The sequence below is a fragment of the Euprymna scolopes genome, chromosome 36 (genome assembly GCF_053919585.1).
Source record: "Euprymna scolopes isolate OS-2025 chromosome 36, ASM5391958v1, whole genome shotgun sequence".
In the NCBI taxonomy this organism is placed as follows: Eukaryota; Metazoa; Mollusca; class Cephalopoda; order Sepiida; family Sepiolidae; genus Euprymna; species Euprymna scolopes.
The window spans coordinates 73,173,472-73,195,939 of record NC_136517.1 but is presented as its reverse complement, the minus strand read 5'-3'; the positions used below and the strand labels follow the sequence as shown (position 1 = coordinate 73,195,939).

General features: G+C 35.6%; 1 protein-coding gene across 1 annotated transcript in view; it reads left to right on the top strand.

Moving 5' to 3' along the window:
- Nucleotides 1-22,468, top strand: part of LOC145260597 (choline/ethanolamine kinase-like) — a 152,259-nt gene that overhangs the window by 55,176 nt on the left and 74,615 nt on the right. The window contains exon 2 of the mRNA XM_080118874.1: nt 14,748-14,976. Within this exon, the coding sequence (XP_079975000.1) occupies nt 14,748-14,976 (229 nt within the window). The remainder of the gene's footprint in view (nt 1-14,747; nt 14,977-22,468) is intronic.

Here is a 22,468-nt window from a genome sequence, read left to right as displayed (position 1 = left end):
TTTGCCATGCAAGAATGCGCATTTTTGTCTGTGGGTATTTTTCAATTTTTTCCGAATTTGACATTTTTTTTTTTTTTAGGTTTAAAGGCCCACAGTCTCTAATGCATACATGAAGTGTGAAATATTAGTCATTCCAATACAACATACCATCCACTGATCAGAAAACACCAGTTTTAACAAAATCTGATGCAAACATGAAAAGTTACAACTAATTTTGTAGAGAATGTGGGAAAATAATTTTTTTTGATAAATTAAATAACAGGCTCTAAATAAGTCTAAATGAAAAATCCAACTCCTAGAAAAGTTTCTTACCGGTATTTATGATAATATGTATGAGCTCATTTTTTTTTTTATTTGTATTGAAATTCAGACTACACATTAATTTATCATTCATGTCAAATTTTCTGAAAAAGTGCACTTTTCATGGTGTGTATGCTAGGAAAATGCTGGAAAACCCATGAAAGTAATGTACCCAAAGTACAATCACAAAATACAAACTATGGGAAATTCCCACAATACATTTTATTTAGATTCTACATTTGTTATGATATTGACGTTAGTTTGTTTTACTGCATTAAACACAAGAGTTGAATTGTTGTTCCCTTTACTTCATGCTGTTGTGATACAACATTATCAAAAAGCCATTTTTGATGGTTGTTCACATTCAAATATCGTATGCAGTTTAATGGGATCAATTAAGTGGCACTTACAACACCGCTTATAAACTGATTGTGAAATGGGATGGCAAGGACAACTACAATCTGTTCATCATATCCAGGAACTGTGAAAACTTAAGTGATGCAATGTAGACTACAGTGTATTGTGGACTAAATAACTGTAGGGAGGATTGAAAAATGGGCTATTTTATTGATTTCAATGACAATAAAATATGGAAGGGTGAAACATTCGTTGACTATCATTCATTCCCAGGCAACATCAGATTTCCCTGCTGGTAGCAAATAATCTACTGACCATTTTTTTAGTGCATCAGTGGCATAATATTTGAACTAGATAAGCATTGACTAACATACTGTTCAAAATTGGTTCAAGTTGAGGATAGGTTGCAAAATATATTCAAATCGATTTATATTTTAAAACCTGAGTGCCATAACAGCATTAAAAGTATCATTATCTTTTTACAACATTGACAAACATAAATGAGATAAAATTAATTTTAAACATGCAAATTTCTTTTGCTGACAAATAACTTATGCTGCCACCACTCGGGCAGATAGATATCGATGCGCAGCTTATGACGTGATTGGCAATTATCAGGGAAAACTTGGTCAAGTTCAGGTTCACAGATGATTGGCCTTCAATGGTGGAATCTCAATTGACTAACTATTTTATGGAACCTTGCTCAGGATCACTGTGCATAGGCTGCCAGATCTTGGTATATGGTGCAGACCAATAAGAGAGCCCGTTCAACCCGACCAGGGACAATGTTGTTGCAACAAAAATAAAACTTTAAAAAAATTAAATATTCAAAGTAATTAAATTAAATTTTAGTCAGTTTTACAATGATATTGTGAAGTCTGCGTTTGTGTAAAGAGCAGACACCGTATTTTATTTTATTTCATTTGTAATAAAATTAAACAACTTTTCTAGGATATGATTTCACTTAAATTCTTAAATTATTATTTAGTACGACCATGTACCAGTTAAGACTGCATATTGTAATATATTGAGACAAGGTTGATCAGGGAATTAAGAGAACTTCCATGATATTCACTTGATGTCTGAATTGAACAGCATCTACGATGATAAAAAGGATGAAGTTTCATTTGTATTTCTGGAGTAATGTTAGCGAAGAGCTCTAAAGAAGGGAGATGAATTGTAGCTATTATACATATAATAAATGTAATCTTTTTTAGTTGCTATCTTTCATTTTTAAATGGCACCCTTATCTTTTGTCAACTGAGAAAAATACATTAAACGATCTTTATTTTTCATGTACTTTACATTCCCGAAGGTCAAGTATACAAAAGAATGAATAGAATGTCAAAGATCTTTAAAAAAAAAAAAAAAAATGAAAAGAAACTTGTCAAACCTGTATAAAGCCTTGCGTGTGTTGTTTAATTGCATGGAAGAAATTAGGGTCATGTGGGAATGTAATAATGCCTTCTTTGCCCTCCTTTAAGAAAATATAAAAATCACAGCTGTTGTAACAGACTCCTGGGATTGACTCGGGTCAGAAAAATGGTGCTCATGTACTATTAGCATATTCACTTTCAAACTGTCTGGTATTTCTGAAACATTTTTTTCTAAGTTTTCATATTGTTGGAAACTTCAGTTCTAAAATTTAAGAATTTTTAAGGGAAAAAAAATAAATACCAAAGTTTAGTGTCAAAAGTTTCCGACTTCCGCTTTGCATAGATTTCCATCGTCTTCACATACTCGTTCCAGAACAAATAAAAACAAAACCGTAAATGCCATTTTCTTTTTTTTTTTTTTCGCATCCAAAGTTGAAGAACTGTTCTTTTTCGTATTTCATTTTTATTTACATTTCTACATTTTATTTATTTATTTATTTATTTTTTTTTTAAAGAATTCTAACATAAACAAAACGAATGTACATCTATAATATGAATCTCACCTCTCTGTTTAAATGCATGTATGTTTGCTTAAAACTTTCAACAGAGGCGACGGATCCTCATGAGATTGATATCATTTTGAAGCTCGACCCTTCGAATTACAAATATTGAAAAATTGGCTAAAAACATTAGTTCCTTCACTCTCAACTGGGCATTTTTCTGCAGGGGTGGGGTCACTTTTTTCAATATTTTCGAAAGTCCTCCCCTCTTTTCAATTGTCAAGCCTTAATTTAAACCTTCACCACTTCCGGTTTGGCGATGGACACAACAGCAAAGACGTTAGGGTTTCTTTTTTCACATTCTTTTCCTCCTTCGCGGTATGGGTTTTAGCTTACTACAACTTTTTTTTTTTTTCAACACACACCTCCAAACACTCTGGCAACGCCGGGCACCCAGGTTAGTAAATAAATAAAACCTAAGATGATTTAAAAAAAAACAAAAAAAAAAAAAAAACCTTTCGGTTTCAAAAATTCATCTCCTTTAAAATGATTATGATTATTTATTTTTATTAATACCAATATTATTTTTGTAGGTTACAAACCAATAAACTTGACATTATTATATTTTCTTGTTCATTCCTGTCACTAATATTTTTTTCTGATTTCATGTGATGATCAACTGTTAATCGTTTGTAGATGGTTTTGAGAAATCATTTTCTAACTTTTTTTTGCTAACAATTGCTTTTTTTTTTCTTTTAAATTCCAATTCGCCACCCTCTCTCTTAGGGTTAACATTTGTTTTACAATTTTAAAATTAGGAAATAGTCACAGATCTGGCAAAGGTTGATAGATAGAAATTTAGAATTAGATATGAAAATCATTGTAAACACGATTTATTTTATTTGTGACGTTTCTGAAGTTTTGAGATGAGGATTGGTTATTCGTGTTCATATTCATCGGACTACTATTCTCATCTTGAGTGATTTTCACAACGTTTCGGCCGATGTAACCTCCGACCTTGTTCAGATGTATCTTGCCGAACTCAGGAATGTTTCTGTCAAACTTGGGAGTTTGGACGAAATTTCGAGCAGAAATCTTTTATTTACTTCACGGAGATAGCATGCTCGTGTTCCATCAACTATGACTGGATAGAGGCCCCAAGTAATTCGCAATTGTATTTTGCAGTCGCCCACACTGAGGATTGAACCTTCAAGAGAATATAACTTTTTACAATTGCTTTTTCCAAGTACTCTAATCACTGCGCCACTGAAATCTGAGATGCAATGTCAAGTTAACAAATAAAGATTACATGTAATATCCTTGATAACATTCACAGCAATAATAATAATAAGTTATGACCAGCCAGTGTTTGGTCGGTGCAGATCGTAACAATCACAAGTTATTACCAGCTACTGTTTGTTACTATTATCATGCTGATTCCCTTAGGATAAAAATAGAATATTCCAAAATGCCTCATAAATGATTGTTTAAGATCAAGAGAAAAGATTTAATGTTGCAACTCCACCTTGTTAAAAAGACTGACTTAAACATAAATACACAATATATAACTATAACCAAAGGCAAGAATAAATTACTTTTCGACTAGATGGATGAGGTTTGGGGTTTTAACTTATTTTAATGTGTTTTACTTACAAATAAATGCAGTTTAACTCTACCGATTTAACACACACACACACACACACACACACACACACACACACACACACACACACACACACACAAAATAACTGATTTAAACATAAATATATAACTGTAATTATATTTAGTGCTACTAGGAGCGCTCCTGTGGCATCTTGGGTTTTACAGTCCTCACTTAAAAATATTTTCTCTTCTGAGAGGAGAGGTAAAAACTTGCTTTTAATAATTTAATTGCAATAGTGCTCTGGAAACCTTGAGTTTTAATTTTTTCACTCCTCACTAAAAAAAAAAAAAATTTTTTTAAATAATAAAACACAATATAATCTCAAAATCATTTTTTATTTTGAACATTTTACTCTTCAAGAGCCAACAGGCCGACGGGAAGTCTAGCTAACTATAAAAGTCTGTTTATATTAAGAAAATTATAAACCTACTTTACATATGTGTATTTTATACAGCTTTCCTCAGAGTCCATCCTTATCACTTGAAAAAAAAACAAAAACAAGAACGAAATTAAAACTGTTTTAGCTTGAAAGAAAAATATTTAAAATCCTATTAAATAAATGCACTTTGGTTTTTTGACCACAGTTCCCGATGACTGCATAACGAAGGCCCACAGCCTACTCTGGAACGCTGATCATGCAGTGATAATAGTTAAAATCGTCCTAAACTCTAGAGCCAAAACTGAAGAGCCAGTGCTCAAAACAATGAGATATTATAAAAAGGCTAACTGGGAAGCCATCAGGGAACTAATCAGAGATGCCCCATGGAGAAATATTTTTTCTCTCCCTGCTGAACAGTGTGCAAACGAGACTACTGAATAGTTCAAAACTGCAATCGAAGCGCATGTTCCCATGCGGAAATTTTATAGTAAGCCCCACTCTCCCCAATGGTTTACGTTGACTTGCGCAACTGCCATTGCTCAAAAGCAGCATGCATACCGTAGGTTTAACCGACATAAGTCCAGTTCAAACAGACTGAAGTATATAGAAGCTAGAAATAACGTTAAGAAAGAAATAACGACAGCTAAGAGAGAATTTACGGAAACCACTAAAAAGCGCATCGAAGCACAAAAACTAGGAACTCGAGACTTCTGGAAAATCTACAACAGTGTAGTAAATAATGGCAATCAACAATTCCCCCACTATCCAACAATCACGAGGTTGTCTCCTCAGCAACCGACAAGGCTAACATGCTTGCCAGTCGGTTTGCCTCAAACTCCACACTGGACCCTTCCAACCACCCCCTACCTGACTTTCCTATGCGGACAGATGCCACGCTAGACGATCTGAAAACCACCCCTGCTCAGGTGCATGCTATCATAAAAAACCTTGACACTTCAAAAGCATGTGGACCCGATCTTATCCCAGCTGTGCTATTAAAAAAGTGCTCAGCCGAAGTAGCTCCAGTTCTCTCCAAACTCTACAACAAATGCCTTAATGAAGCTTGCTTTCCGGGCTGTTGGAAAACTGCTTCTGTTGTACCAGTATTCAAGAATTCTGGCGAAAGGACTGACCCATCAAATTATCGCCCCATTAGCCTCCTCCCACTTTTTGCCAAAATATTTGAGACCTTAATTAACCATGCTCTAGTCCATCACCTTACAGATGCTAAACTTCTGACTGACAAATAATATGGATTTAGACAAGCCCGTTCCACAGCAGACATCCTAACTGTAATCTCTGAACGTATATACCATTCACTGGACAAAGCGGGGGAGGGCAGAGCGGTAGCTCTAGATATATCTAAGGCTTTTGACAGGGTATGGCATGAGGGTCTCCTCAGGAAGATTAGATCATACGGTATCACTGGTAGAATACTTAACATAATTAAATCCTTCTTAGATAAGAGAAAAATCCAGGTTGTCCTCGACGGTCGTACATCTAAACAATATGATATAAATGCGGGGGCGCCCCAGGGTTCTATCCTTGGACCTCTATTGTTCCTGATATTCATAAATGACCTCCCCGACAAAATTGCCTCTGAGATGGGTATATATGCTGATGACACTACACTCTATGGCAGGCACGACAGGAAGATGAATGAACACATTTCTAAAGAAATGGCAGAAACACTAGAGGAAGACCTCCAATCTGTGGTGGAATGGGGACAAAAGTGGTTGGTCGCGTTCAATGCTGCCAAGACTAAACTAGTTTCATTCAATAATTACAAGAAACCCTCTCTACCACCTATAGCAATAGCCAACGACTCTTTATCTGAGAGTACATCTTTCAAACTCCTTCGCCTAACGTTCACAGGAAACATGAGTTGGAACAATTAATCTATTTATGGGCCTTCGAAATGGCGACACTAAAAAATATCAAGAGAGAATGCGGTGTTATATCCAAACACACGTACATGGATTGGAAGAACTTTCTGAGGGAAATTTGTCAGGAGTTGTAATCCCCGGCAGATAGGAGGCCCAGGGCCAGGGGCACACTGTAGAAATTGACGAATCCTTATTCAACCGAAGAAAACATAACGTTGGGAGAATCCTAGGAGGGTTTTTTGGTCACCATGCCAAATTGAAACACTGAAACCCTCCTTTCAATAATAAAAAAATATATTCTGCCGGGTATAACAGTCGTTTCCGGCTAATAAAAAAAAAAAAAATTTTTTTAAATTAATATTTTTGATAAAAAAAAATATAATACTAATAATTAAACAAAAAATTGTACTTAGACCTAACAATTATACGGGTGAAACAACCTTCTTTTTTTTTTTTTGCAGATAAATTAAAAAAAAAAAAAAACAAAAAAAAAAACACCTGTTGTTGATAAATATTATGCTAAAAAAAAAAAAAAGAAATGAAACAAAAAATTGTACTTACACCTAACAGTTATACCGGTAATCAACCTTTTTTGCAGATAAATTAAAAAAAACAAAAACTTGTTGATAATTATATAAAAAAAAATATTACAATAAATTAAATAAACATATTTGTTTTTTTAAAGGTAGGTTTCTTGTTATTATTTGCAAATTTTAAGGGTTTTTTTTTTTTTTTTTTCTTTTTTTTTTTAACGTTTTGTTTTACTTTTTTCCTTAGCCTGCGTCTGTTGCGCCGCTCGGTTATCACCGATGATTGCTGGTCTCGCCCGATCCGGGCTTGACGGGAAATCACGAGGGTCAAATTATGCAAGAGTACCTAATCATTTACTTAGGGCATAATCCTTTACTTACATCATAATCCTTTACTTACATCATAATTATTTACTTATATAATAATTATTTACTTATATAATAATCATTTACTTATATAATAATCATTTACTTGTATCACAATCATTTACTTGTATCACAATCATTTACTTGTATCACAATCATTTACTTACATCAAAATCATTTACTTCCTAATCATTTACTTACATCATGATCATTGACTTATGTTATAATCATTTACTTCATAATCATTTACTTCATAATCATTTACTTACACCGTGATCCTTTACTTACATCATAATCATGTACTTACATCGTGATCATTACATCATAATCATTTACTGATGTCATAATCATTTACTGATGTCATAATCATTTACTGATGTCATAATCATTTACTGATGTCATAATCATTTACTGATGTCATAATCATTTACTGATGTCATGATCGTTTACTTACATCATAACCATTTACTTACGTCATGATCGTTTACTTACATCATGATCATTTACTCACGTCATAATCATTTACTTATATCATGATCATTTACTTACATCATGATCATTTACTTACATCATGATCATTTACTTACGTCATAATCATTTACTTCATAATCATTTCCTTACATCATAATCATTTATTTGTATCATAATCCTTTACTTACATCATCATCATCATATCTTATCGCAATAGAAATTAACTCTCGCATGGCGGTGCTGTTTGCCTCCTTAAGGTCTTGGTTTGAGCAATGAGGACCCAATTGGCAGTTTTCCCTAAGGTAATGCATCGTTTGTACCTCTCCACATGGACATAAAGGTGAGGTGTCTAGGCCCCACTTGTGGAGATTGTCTTTTGTTTTGCCTACTTTGGCTCTAGCTTTATTTAGAGTCACCCAGTTTTTTCTACCAAGGTTTGAACCCTGGGGGAGTGTTTCCTTTGAGTCTTTAGGGCTTCATTTTTATTCCTGCTGTTACAGTCTCACCATTGTTCCATCCTAGAGGCGGCAGCTTGCCTGGGATCGATTTCCTCTATATTGATGAAGCTACTGTGAGATTTTAGTCTTTATCTCACTGATTGGTGGCCAAACAGTGAGTGCCTGTGGTCGTTAAGGTGTTTGTACCGTTCTATTCTGGTGATGACTTCTTGCCTGATATGTGGTGGTGAAATACCAGTTAGGAAGTATAGAGCTGGCAAGAGAGTTGATTTTAGGGCACCAGTTATGGTCCAGTATGCCTTGTTCAGTTCTACATCAATTTTATGGGCATGGCATGATCTTGCCCATACTGGGGCACAATACTCCGCTGTGGAATGGCACAGTGCAAGAGCTGTTTGCCTCAGTGTTTTGGGGTCGGCACCCCAATTGCTGGTGGCAAGCTTACTGAGAAGGCTGTTTCGTGATAACAGCTTGCCTTTCAATTTGGTAATGTGTTTTCTAAAAGAGAGTGTTCCGTCCAGAGTTCCCCCCCAGATAGACTGGGAAATGTTCATGTGTAAGCATGTTGCCATTCCACATGACTCTTAGTCTCTGATTTGCTTGGTGATTATTAAGATGAAAGGCGAAAACCTGGGTCTTGTTTGGGTTTGCATTTAAGTACCACTTTTTGTAGTACCTAGGGCATCAGTCTTTCTTCTATGATATCAAAACTATTTGTCTGGGTGGTGATGCATAGGTCATCGGCATATATATATATCTTTGTATATTTGGGTATTGTGGTTGGTCGTTAGTGTAGATATTGAATAGGGTTGGAGCCAAAACTGAACCTTGTGGGAGGCCATTTTTTTAGATAAACCATCTATTCTTTTTGCCATCCATCTCAACATGAAAACGCCGATTACTAAGTAGACATTCAATTATGCTCACCAATGCTGAGTTTTGTATCATTTGGACTACTTTTAGTATGAGTGCCCTATGGTTGACAGTGTCATAGGCTGCTGTAAGGTCTACACACACAGTGGCTGTTATTTTTTTGGTCTCAAATCCATTCTCAATGAATTGGGTCAGGTTTAAAATCTGGCTGCAACATGACCGACCTGATCTAAAGCCAGCTTGGTCAGCTGAGAGTTGTTCTTCCATTTCCGTTATTCTGGCAAGTATCATGCGCTCATATAGTTTATAGAGAATGCACAGTAGGGAGATAGGTCGGTAGCTCTTAGGTGATGTGGGGTCTTTTCCAGGTTTTAGAATGGCTACTACTCTTGCCTTTTTCCTGATTTTAGGGAGTTTGAGGAATGACGCACAGTTATTTATTAGGGCCAGTAACCACTTTCTTACAGTTGTTCCAAAGTGTGTTACCATCTCTGTGGTTATTCCATCAAGGCCCGATGCCTTTCCATTTTTTAGTTGAGATATTGCTGCAGTTATTTCGGCTTCTGAGAATGGTTCTAGATGAGCATTGCTGTTTTGCATGACGTGGCTAAGTTCGGCTTTCATTCTCTTTTTCTGTCCTCTTTCTTTTTGTTGCGGTTTGCCATTCAGTAGCAGCTGATGGGCTACTTGGTTGAGTGTCACGACTGCAATTTGGAACTGAGGAGCTTTTTCTGAGTTTAACTTTTTTATTGTCATCCAGGCTTTTTTGCTATTGTGTGTCATATCGATGTTACTTATGACTTCTTGCCAGCGCTGTTTGTGTTTGCTACTGATGAAAGCAAGCAAATTCTCTCTCAGCTGTAATGTGTTTTCAGCAAATGGGTCTTCATTATAAGCTTGGATATATTCCTCATACTGTGCTTTATTTGGTTCCATGAAACCAGGGATGTACGTTTTCCTGCACCCTTTCGGTATGTTTTTCCTGGCTACTTTCCAAATCAGGGATTGGAAGTTGTTATATTAACCTGTAATGGGGTGATGGTGTTGATGGCTTGTTCTAGGTCAGAGGTATAGCCTTCCCAGTTGGCCTTATGGAAAATGAATCATAATCATTTACTTCATAGTCATTTACTTACGTCATAATCGTTTACTTACATCATAATCGTTTACTTACATCACAATCATTTACTTACATCACAATCATTTACTTACATCATGATCATTTACTTACATCATAATCATTTACTTACATCATAATCATTTACTTACATCACAATCATTTACTTACATCATAATCATTTACTTACATCATGATCATTTACTTACATCATAATCATTTACTTACATCATAATCATTTACTTACATCATGATCATTTACTTACATCATAATCATTTACTTACATCATAATCATTTACTTACATCATAATCATTTCCTTACATCATAATCGTTTACTTAAATCATAATCATTTACTTACATCACAATCATTTACTTACATCACAATCATTTACTTACATCACAATCATTTACTTACATCACAATCATTTACTTACATCATAATCATTTACTTACATCACAATCATTTACTTACATCACAATCATTTACTTACATCACAATCATTTACTTACATCACAATCATTTACTTACATCACAATCATTTACTTACATCACAATCATTTACTTACATCACAATCATTTACTTACATCACAATCATTTACTTACATCACAATCATTTACTTACATCACAATCATTTACTTACATCACAATCATTTACTTACATCACAATCATTTACTTACATCACAATCATTTACTTACATCACAATCATTTACTTACATCACAATCATTTACTTACATCACAATCATTTACTTACATCACAATCATTTACTTACATCACAATCATTTACTTACATCACAATCATTTACTTACATCACAATCATTTACTTACATCACAATCATTTACTTACATCATAATCATTTACTTACATCATAATCATTTACTTACATCACAATCATTTACTTACATCATGATCATTTACTTACATCATAATATTTTACTTACATCACAATCATTTACTTACATCACAATCATTTACTTACATCACAATCATTTACTTACATCATAATCATTTACTTACATCACAATCATTTACTTACATCACAATCATTTACTTACATCACAATCATTTACTTACATCACAATCATTTACTTACATCACAATCATTTACTTACATCACAATCATTTACTTACATCACAATCATTTACTTACATCACAATCATTTACTTACATCACAATCATTTACTTACATCACAATCATTTACTTACATCACAATCATTTACTTACATCACAATCATTTACTTACATCACAATCATTTACTTACATCACAATCATTTACTTACATCATAATCATTTACTTACATCATAATCATTTACTTACATCATAATCATTTACTTACATCATGATCATTTACTTACATCATAATATTTTACTTACATCACAATCATTTACTTACATCACAATCATTTACTTACATCACAATCATTTACTTACATCACAATCATTTACTTACATCACAATCATTTACTTACATCACAATCATTTACATCATGATCATTTACTTACATCATGATCATTTACTTACATCATGATCATTTACTTACATCATGATCATTTACTTACATCATGATCATTTACTTACATCACAATCATTTACTTACATCACAATCATTTACTTACATCACAATCATTTACTTACATCACAATCATTTACATCATGATCATTTACTTACATCATGATCATTTACTTACATCATGATCATTTACTTACATCATGATCATTTACTTACATCATGATCATTTACTTACATCATGATCATTTACTTACATCATAATATTTTACTTACATCACAATCATTTACTTACATCACAATCATTTACTTACATCATAATATTTTACTTACATCACAATCATTTACTTACATCACAATCATTTACTTACATCACAATCATTTACTTACATCATTATCATTTACTTACATCATTATCATTTACTTACATCATTATCATTTACTTACATCACGATCATTTACTTGCATCATGATCGTTTACTTGCATCGTGATCAATTATGCTGGATTAAAAATTTGGATATCTTAGCTGCAGCGAATTGCCCGTTGAATATTTTGAAGGCCATGAAATAAGATTGTGATGCAGCTGTGAAAGTAAGGGCTCTTAGGAAGGATCATAGCAGGCTTTTTGATCGTGCTGAAACAAAATTTTTCCAAACTGTAAACAAAAAAAAAACTGGAGCAGTAAGGCAATTCCAACCTGAGTGACAGATGGTGTTGGAAATCGTGACTACGAAGAAAGTGCTGAATAAGAGTTAACTACTCATTGTCACAGCCCAAAATAACTGCTTTATGAAAGCCAAGATAATATTTGACAATTTCTAACATTCAGGTGAGCTAGAAATGCTCTGGTTATTTTCAAAACCAGTTGTATGATGCGCAGAACAACAAATGGTTAGCACCATTAAGATCAAACCGTAATGCCCTTTGGGTGTGTTTAAAGTGAACACCACATTATGGCATCCCTCATTTCCGAAAAGGCATTCTCTCACTTTCAATAACGATGTTGCGTTACATGTCCCAAGTGAAACACTGGGCTGTGAGAAAACCGTATGGGTGACTTACCTAATTTCAACACCATAGACTATTATGTGTTGCCCAGTTGAGAAAGACACCAATCATACCACCTGCAACAGCACAAACTGACTGTTGATGCATCCCTTGATACAAAGATACAGTCAATGCAGGGTATGGAATGGCTGCTTCTCCGAGTTTGCCATATATAGCAAAAGATACTTTAAGGGAAGTACTTTGAATTTTAATAATATAACAATTATTGACCAAGATACGTTTTTTCTTTCCTTTTCAAGAAGTGTAAAATTCGTCTCCTGTATTTTATGACCCTTTTTAAATTTGTGAAGAATTTGGAAGAGTTTTTTGCTTTAAAATTCTTAGCAAATTCCCATGCATTTGACAATGTTTACATCCAATAATTTTAGCAATTTAGTCATAGTTTTATAACAATTGGATTCGATTGATAATTTAATGTCCAGAAAATATTGTAATATTTAATTCTCCAAATTTTAAAAAAATATGTAGAATTAATTATAAACACACATCCCATGTCAATGGTCCAAATCCATAGGGTATGTCGCTTAAGACATGGAGAAGATCAGTTGATGACAAGCTGATCCTGGTGGGCAGAACAAGCAAAATGACATCAGACAGGAAGTGTTGGAAGTCATTCATGAAACGCCTAACCACAAGCATGAGACAAGACAAAAAAAATGAAATAATAATTTGGATTATTCAGACTATTGTTTTCAAAGTTCAGCAAATTACACCTGAAGAAGGTTGGAGGTTACTTTGTGAAAATAACACTCAAGATGAGAATGACAGTCTGAATAATTGAAATAATGCAAATTATCAATTCTCATCTCAAAAACTAAGAAAAGTAATAATTTGGTAAAAAGAAAACAATTTTCATAATAAAACAAAAATGAAAGATTCCTGGGCAACATAGAGTACATACAGCTAGTCATCAGTAAATATTTGCAGAGGTTTTTTTTTTTTTTTCAATCGTTTAACAATTACAATTTATACTTTTTAGAGGAGTTATGAAATTTTTTTGTACAGCCATTATCCTTGGATTTACTTACTTTTGTTTCAAATTTTTTCAGATGAAAATTGATAAGTTGTATTGGATTATTCTGACTACTATTTTAATCCTAGTTATTTCCATGATAGTAAATTGTTCTTCTATCAGCCATAACTGTGTAAAAGTGTAAATTATTTAATGTTGTTCTTAGTTAACTCCTGTAATAACCAATCTTCTGAAAATCGTCATTTTGAACTGAACACCTTTAAGTGTTATGCCATGGGTCAGTGTTCGTGGGTAGTAGTCTGAATAATACAAATTTATTTAATTTTTGTTAAAAGTAGTCTTTTGATCTTCCTCAGGGTGGGTGATTGAGAGAACTTTTTCTTTTTTTTTTTTTTTTTTTTTTTAATTATTGTAAAAGTTGGCACCTGATACTGACATTGCCTGTGGACGAAGAGAGGCAGAGTTCAAATCTTGTCTGAGCACGGTCATTTAATTCCAAAAACGATATAAACCCACAATTTTCTTAAAATAAAAAAATAAGTTTGTGTTCAATTAAACGTATACAACAGGTATTGTCTTTCAGCAATAAATAATTTATGAAAAGCTCATATAACATAAAATGGATAAACCCAAGCCTAATCTTAAAGAGGTGATCAAAATATTGACTTCCATAAATAAGGACGTTGGTGAACAAGCATCAAGTCATTGTTTTAAAATTTTATTTTTTTTTATTTTTATCATATTCACTCCAAGCAAGGTATACTGCCACTTGGACATAAGAGGTTACTATTTAGGGCCACATTTAGAGAAGATGAGCAGCAAGGTGCCAATTTACATTGCATTTAAACTTCTACATGTTTGCATTGTGAAAACATTGCATTATATTTTTTTTCTTTCTCTGTTTGCAGTGGTGGTTTGACCAACTATTTATACATCTGTTCGTTACCTCCCCATTATCCTGTATTTCGACCGGATGAACCTCGAAAAGTACTTCTCAGAGTCTACGGTCACATTGCTAAGACTAGTGCTGGTTTTGTGGTGAGAAACTCCGTGATATTTGCTATCCTCTCAGAAAAATGTCTTGGTCCAAAATTGTTTGGTGCCTTCCCAGATGGCCGGCTTGAAGAATACATTCCAGTAAGTATTGTTGTTTCATTAATTTATAGATATATTTTATAAGTATATGTGTAAATTTGTGGCAAGTGGGGAACTTTACTCCGAGGAAATCAAATTCTTTAGATTGTCAAATCGATATATCTTCACAAATTTCATTTCTTTCTACATTCACATCCAAAATAGATTAGCATAATTTCATGGTTCATTAACATAGTAAATTATTGCTCAAAGGTTTTATTTTTTATATTGGGTTGAAGAATGGCGTTCACATGAAAAAGTATTTTGTTCATTTTGAATTTATCAACATTCAAATTTGTTTTGCATGTTTGAATCTAAAATGTCAACTTTCTGAATTTAATGAAAAGATCTGGTATTTTTCAACATAAAGTCTATTTTTGTTTGCTTACTTTGATATATGTTTGACTCGCTTAGAGGTTAAACACGAGGTCAGATATTTATCTTGCCAGAAGGTGAGACACAAGGATAAATGTTGTTTTGAGAAGTCTATGCACTAGGATAAGCACACTCTGTCCAACAAAAATGTCTTTGGCAGCAGTGCCTCAGATGAATAGCAATAAACTAATCCATTTTCAGAGAGAAGGTAAAGCCTGGGAGTGTAGATCTATGATAGAACAGCAGTTCAACAACAACAAAGCCTGATTTGTATCATGTACGTCTCAAACTAAATCTTTTTTTTTTTCACTTTGTACAAATGTTGTATATCATCATGATTGTCTAGTGGCACCTGTAGATGCTGATGTCACTACATGAGGAAGAGAGTATCAGAAAAAAAATGTGTATAAAAGGTGTGTATGTATATATATATTGGTTTTCATATGTGATGGCACGGTCCTTAACAAATTCGTCCACGCAATTCTGAATATCACCCCCGAATCGACATGACACACCATGAACAAATACCATTGAATTGGCACACATCCCAAGCAGAACTGAACAATCTTGCCAAATCGACACGCCATGAGACAAAAATCCAATGCGAGACATGTTATTAAAGAAATGTATTTCAAAACATGCAAATCACTTATCGCTTGTTCTTTTCATAGCCGTTGGGCGAAACCAAATCGTCACTTTGGGGTAAAATGGATGTAGTTCATTAGTGGACTTGATTTGGAATTGAAAAGTCTTGTGTTTGCTTTTCACCAAATTTCCATTACTAACGATTACTATATTGTCCAATTTCTACTGTACACTCTTTAATCCTTATCCTCAAGTGGCCGCTTGGCCTTGATAAGTGGTGATGCCTATGTAAAAAAAAAAAAAAAAAAAAAAAAAAAGGTAGGCCTGACTCATACACTTGTGCGCTTTCACGCATGCTCAGCAAACCAAACTCTTCCCTGATCTTGAGATCACACAAATGACAATGCTAGGTAGGCCGTTTCCTCCTGGTACTTCGCCTAAAAGGTAAAGGCTCAGGAGCTTCCTCAGTGGTGCCTGCGTCTACTGCATCATTAAACTCTCCCTGCTCTGGATCATTGGGTGCGTCATTTTCTGAGGAGCTTTCTTCATCTGGTATTTCGTACAGCAGAGAGGCTTTGTCATCTGATGAGGTGAGTTCGTCGCTGATTATGCAATCACGTAGGCACGCTGGGCGCATATCCTTTATGTGGCGTAGTGTTCCATCAACTGATATCGAGTGTTGGCTATTTATTTTTGTCACTGTTCCTGTGCCGAACTGCATTGTGCATATTTTGTGTGGATTCTTCACCTAAACCGCATCTCCCTCCTTGTATGGATTAGCAACTGTGGTGTCAGGCACCATAACTTTATCAATACCCTTGACACGGATCTTATAATTGTATAGTACATTTGCAGGTGCTGTCATGGCCATCTTGTCATCCTTAGGTGTGATGTTGTGCCATTACACTGCTTCTAAGATCGTGCACTTTGTTCTTGCCGCAATGTGCTTTATTGTGTGATGATGAGGCCTCTCGATTATTCCGTTTCTGGAGAGTATGTGGCCGTACCAAAATCGAATGTGCACGCTCCACATCTGTGTAAAGTCAGCAAAGGTCTTTTCGCAAAGTGCCGCGCCAATGTCTGTAAGCAATTCGGTCGGTGGTCCCCTTTCACAGAATATACTTTGCACCAGCAGAATCCTGTTGGTGCAACTGCATTCAAATGGCAAAACTGCTAGGGCCACAGTCTATCAACGTCAAGTACAACTGAGTGCTGAAATAGGTTATATCCATAACAACCCTGCTCGAGGTTTCCGGGACATCAAGCCTACCTGGCTTTCAATGCACTGGGCCTGGATCTATGGACTGACATTCTTTACAATCCCCAACCACCGACTGCACTTCAGTTTCAGTTATTAGTGGATTTGCTAACTTAACAAAGTACTATGTCCTTTTAACACCGGGATATCCAGTAAACTGATGAATTGTATGTATCTGAGACATGTGTTCATGATCAGCGTCCACAGCACACACAAGTTCTTTAGGTTCTGTTGCTTTATGGATCTCATTTAACCATTTCTGTGGTACTCGAGTAAGTTGGTCAGCTTTGTTATCGTGAGATTTAATGAGCCCTACATCGATTGTTAGTGCATATTCCAAGGCCAAATCTCTGAGCATGGACAGGCAATGCCTAATTAACATTTCCGAGGCTGCTTTGGTGTGCACTCTCGTCTGTCTGGACAAGGTGTCAGTTATCCACCGATATACACAGGCAGAGTCCGTTCATAGATGTATGGTTTTGGCTTTCCACTCTAATGCAAGGTTGACACCTCGCAGCACAGCATCAAGCTCAGCTAAATTTTTGTTTGTCTTCATGCACTGCTCAGAGCCAGCTTGTGTCCTCTGCCATGGAATCATTGCTCTCCACAACCACACCTGTAGCAATGGAACTAGCGTCCACCCACACTGTAACATCTTCTCCAGACACACCAGTCAGCATCTTCTCCACAGACACACCAGTCACCTTTTACTGGATCGTCCTGGGCTGCTCTCAAACAAATGTCTTCGATCATCCGTGCTAGAATAGGGTCTCTCACTTCATCATCCCAACCAGTCGTCATCATATTTGCTCTTTGTTTTACAAACGCTGTGGCGATGCATAACCAGCTACACACCAAGAAATGACCAGTCAGTTTCCTACACACTGAAAATACAATTCAGCGAGTAAGTTTATCGGGCACCACTGGAAGGTCACTTCCACGTCGCCATAACAATTTTCCGTGCTCCTCCTGGACATGGAATCCCAATACGTATGAACCCAGTTTCAGCTGTTCTGGGGTCTTGCTTTCCAGACCAAACTTCTCCAAATGTTCCTTGACCAAGGTCGCAGAACACATACTTTCATTCACAAAAATGTTGTCAATATACGAAGATGTAGCCATGTTTATAGTCTCATCCTGGCTGAGGACTGTATTGACAATGGTCCGCATTATTAAAGGGGCAACATTAAGTGCAAATCCGAGGCGGGTGAGACAATATCGTTGTCCCTTGATCTCTGTTTGAAACGGCCACAGAGATTTGTCAACATGTTCTTGCAAATAGGTTCGGCGTAGATCCAGCACTACAATGTTTGGTCCCTGTTGTCACCATTCCGTCAATTTTTTTAAGCAAACATCCGCATTAGCCGTATGAACGTCCACATACTCATTTAGCTCCTGTTAATCCATAACAGGCCGCACTTTCTGTTTGTTCTCCTGCACAACAGCCATGAAGGGAATTAGACCTTTTGGAGGTCCAATTTCATCCTCAGGATGTGGCAGTAGCCAACCATTGTCAATCCACGTCTGCAGTTCACAATCATATTCCTCACGAACTGGTGTTGGGGCTGAATACTCTGCAAGTCTATTTCTCAACGCAAGTGGAGGTTGGTCGCCAGCCCATCTCCACGATGTGGTTCACTTCTGAGTGTTCTGTTCATACTCTGCGGAGAAGTCAGGCTCGGTGATGGTGATAGCAGCAAAATTGGTTTTGCTGAAATGTTGGAAGGTCACCTCACCTTTACTAGACTCAGCTACTCCTCCCAGTCGCTTGATTGCAACAATAAATCAAATTCCAGCAAGTATCCATCCACAACTAAGACTTCTATGCTAATGCTCCACGTTACACCAAGGTTCACTTGCACCATTCCTATTTCACAGCAGCTAAGTGTGCTTCCATCTGCTGTGAGCACCGGGGTCACTTTCCTCATCCCTTCTTTGCAACACGACTTGTGAACCACTGAATATGTGCATCCAGTATCCACTAGAGCTGTACGCAGTAGTCCATTGATATGAACAGTGATAACCTGCAAAAGGAGTTCGGGGGATGCAATTGGCTCTGAATTCTCGTCCCCTTGCTCATTTCCCGGACAAAATCTGGCAATGTGCCCTCACCACTTACATCGGTAACACGTGATAGGTTGTCGAGGCTTGACGCTAACATCTCTTCCCATCGCACTATCCAGTAGGCAATCGTTTGCTCTATGCTTGAGTCCATTACACTTGTAACACTGCCGTCAAGTGTCCATTTCCTTGGATGTAATTTGTGTTGACCGTGCAGCTAATGCAACTTGCTGTTGAACTCCCGTGTAGTTCTTTAAAATGGCACGAGAGCGTGCCATCATGTGTGATAGATCTAGATTTTCCATCTGGGAGAATGCTCATAATAAGTCTTCCGCATGCTCCAGCAATCCATGCACATTGAAGGCATTGATCTGATATGCCACCAAACAGGACCGCAAGCCTACATAGTTCTGCCAAAAATATGGTTGGAGGCGGCATGCTGCAAACTGCTTCCATGCAACGAGAGGATCCAATATAAACGCTGTGTACAGTGTTTTCTTTATACACTCAAAATCGGTCCACTTTTTGTCACTTAATTGCTGGTACACAGCATATGCGCCGTCTGACAAGCGCATCGGAATGACGCACTCGATGCGCATTACCCCACTCAGCTGACATATTAGTTCAGCTTTCTCCGACCACTCCACTACTAACTGTCCGGGTTCACTGCCACCAAATACAGGTATGAGCTTTGAGTCCAAGGCCATGATAGCCGAGATAGCTTGTCGCTACACGAGGGAGAGAGCGTTAGAAGAAAAAAATGTGTGTGTGTGTATATATATATATATATATTTGTTTCCGCATGTGACGGCACGGTCCTTAACAAATTCGTCCACACAATTCTGAATACCGCCGCCGAATCAACATGCCATGCCACGAACAAATGCTGTTTAATCGACACACATGTTCCCAAGCAGAACTGAACAATCTTGCCAAATCGACACGCCATGATACAAAAATCCAATAATGCGAGACACATAATTAAAGAATTGTATTCCAAAACCCGCAAATCACTTATCGGCTCGTTCTTTTCATAGCCGTTGGGCGAAACCAAATCGTCACTTTGGGGTAAAATGCGTGTAGTTCATTAGTGGACTTGATTTGTAATCGAAAGGTCTTGGGTTTGCTTTTCACCGCAGTTAGGCCCGACTTGTACGCTTGTGCGCATACTCGGCACAGCTGATGGCTCTCACTTGGAATTTAGCATTGGAAAGGATTTTCCAAAATGGTTATTAATTTTAATAAATTAACTATAACAAATCTGAGATAAAAAATATTTTTGAGAAAAGTATGTCTTCCTTGTATGGCTTGATTCGTAAGTTAGTAAGAACAGCTATTAAAATGTACCATATAACCTTGCCTACTCAAAGAAAATGCCGTTTTAAACTTTGATCAATTGAAGGAAAGTGTAGTTTCAAAACCTGGCCAACAAGGAAAACGCAGTCTCTACTGCTGTAGTGTCTAACAAAGGGAAATCAACTTCAAGCTGAAGTATAGCAAACTGATCATGTATCTTCATCGACAATATACATAAAAATGGTATCATGTATACTAAATTTCAAATCTGGATCTGAAAATATTTCCTGTTGGTCATTTTTTTTCCTTACATTTGTTTTTATCTATATTTATTCATAAAAACTTGTGGACCGTCCGGCCGTCTTTGCTTATTTGTCTTAAATCTTGTCCCTTACTTTTGGACGTTCCTATTTTGAAAATAAATAAATGTTATAATCCTTTTTCTATCAAATGATTCAAATTTTCGTATGTTATTATGGATGATAACGACTACCAGTTGTCAAAATTTCAGCTTTTCACAGTTGTTATTTCTAACAAATATTAGGTTTTAAAATTTTGTCCCTTAGTTTTGGACGCTACTGTATTAGATGTAATATAATAACCGATAGTGAATTCTCTCTATAACAAATATGTAATCTGCATGAATTAAAATATCATATTTAAGCATATCTTATTTTTGGGAATGCTGTACAACCTGCTAATACATTTATATAATTATTACTATCCAGCTTTCATATTCCCCCCACCCCACTATAAATTACTGTGGGCTGGGGAGAGATATTTATTGCTGCCTTAAAAGTGTCTATGAGTTGAGCAAATGAAGATTACCCTACTTCTGTTTTATTCTTTTTGTATTCCTCCTCCCGTCTCTCTGGCGTGTGTACTTCCCCTTCCCGTCTCTCCTTCGGCGTGCGTACCCCTAGGTGTATCAGAATTTTTGTAGGAAAATATAAAAATCTCGTAATTTCTCTGTTAAAAGTGGGTTGTTTATTTTCTTTAGTGATTATACTTCCAAAATAAACTATTAAAGTTGTTTTAAAAATAATAGAAATATTTTTTTTTTTTTTTTTTTTTTAAATAGTAATGAATTTTCCGAACTCATACTACCCCCCCCCCCCGTTCACTTCAGATATTTTTAAAAACTTGTTTTTATTCTACTCAGGATGGGGTCAGATGTTATGTAATGATGTCAACTAACATTTACAATATTTCAATTTTATGAGACTTAGCAAAGGCACAGGAGTGAGGGAATCTCTTTCTACAATCACTGCTGTCATTTATATATATTTATATTAATGAAATTATGAGACAACTTTCTCTGTGTGTGTATTTCTCACATCTCCGTAACTTTGATAACTTTATGGTATTTATTTGCTTCCCCACCAAAGCAAATTATGTTTTTCTTTATTAATCAAATAATTATTTAAATAACATTTTTTTTTTTTAATGCTATTGTAAGCTTTATTGATATTCACTTTGTGGATGACACTACATAATTTCTTGTATCTCTGCATTTGTCAGATTATCAATCCTCTCGATTGACCTGCTTGCTGATTTCACACCTTTGGCTTTTCTATTATCTCTATTATGTAAGAATTCTAATATTAGAATTAACAGCACATTTAGTGAAAGTTTCAATGTTAACATAGGATTTAATACAGGGTCTTTTTACTTATTTATCTCTTCGAAACGTTATCCATGTGTGTTATGCTGTATATTGATGACTTCATACTTGCTTGTATGTCTATGGCATAATCATGTTGATACACCGGTTCTTGTCAGATCACCAAACAATGAACCTGATAATGATAAAATCTAGACAGTATAGGAAGATGTGTGAAGAATAAGTGACTTTTCTGGTATGACCAGATTGAAAGAATGGGTGAGAGTTCTTGGTTTAGTAGATGTAGAACAGTTGAG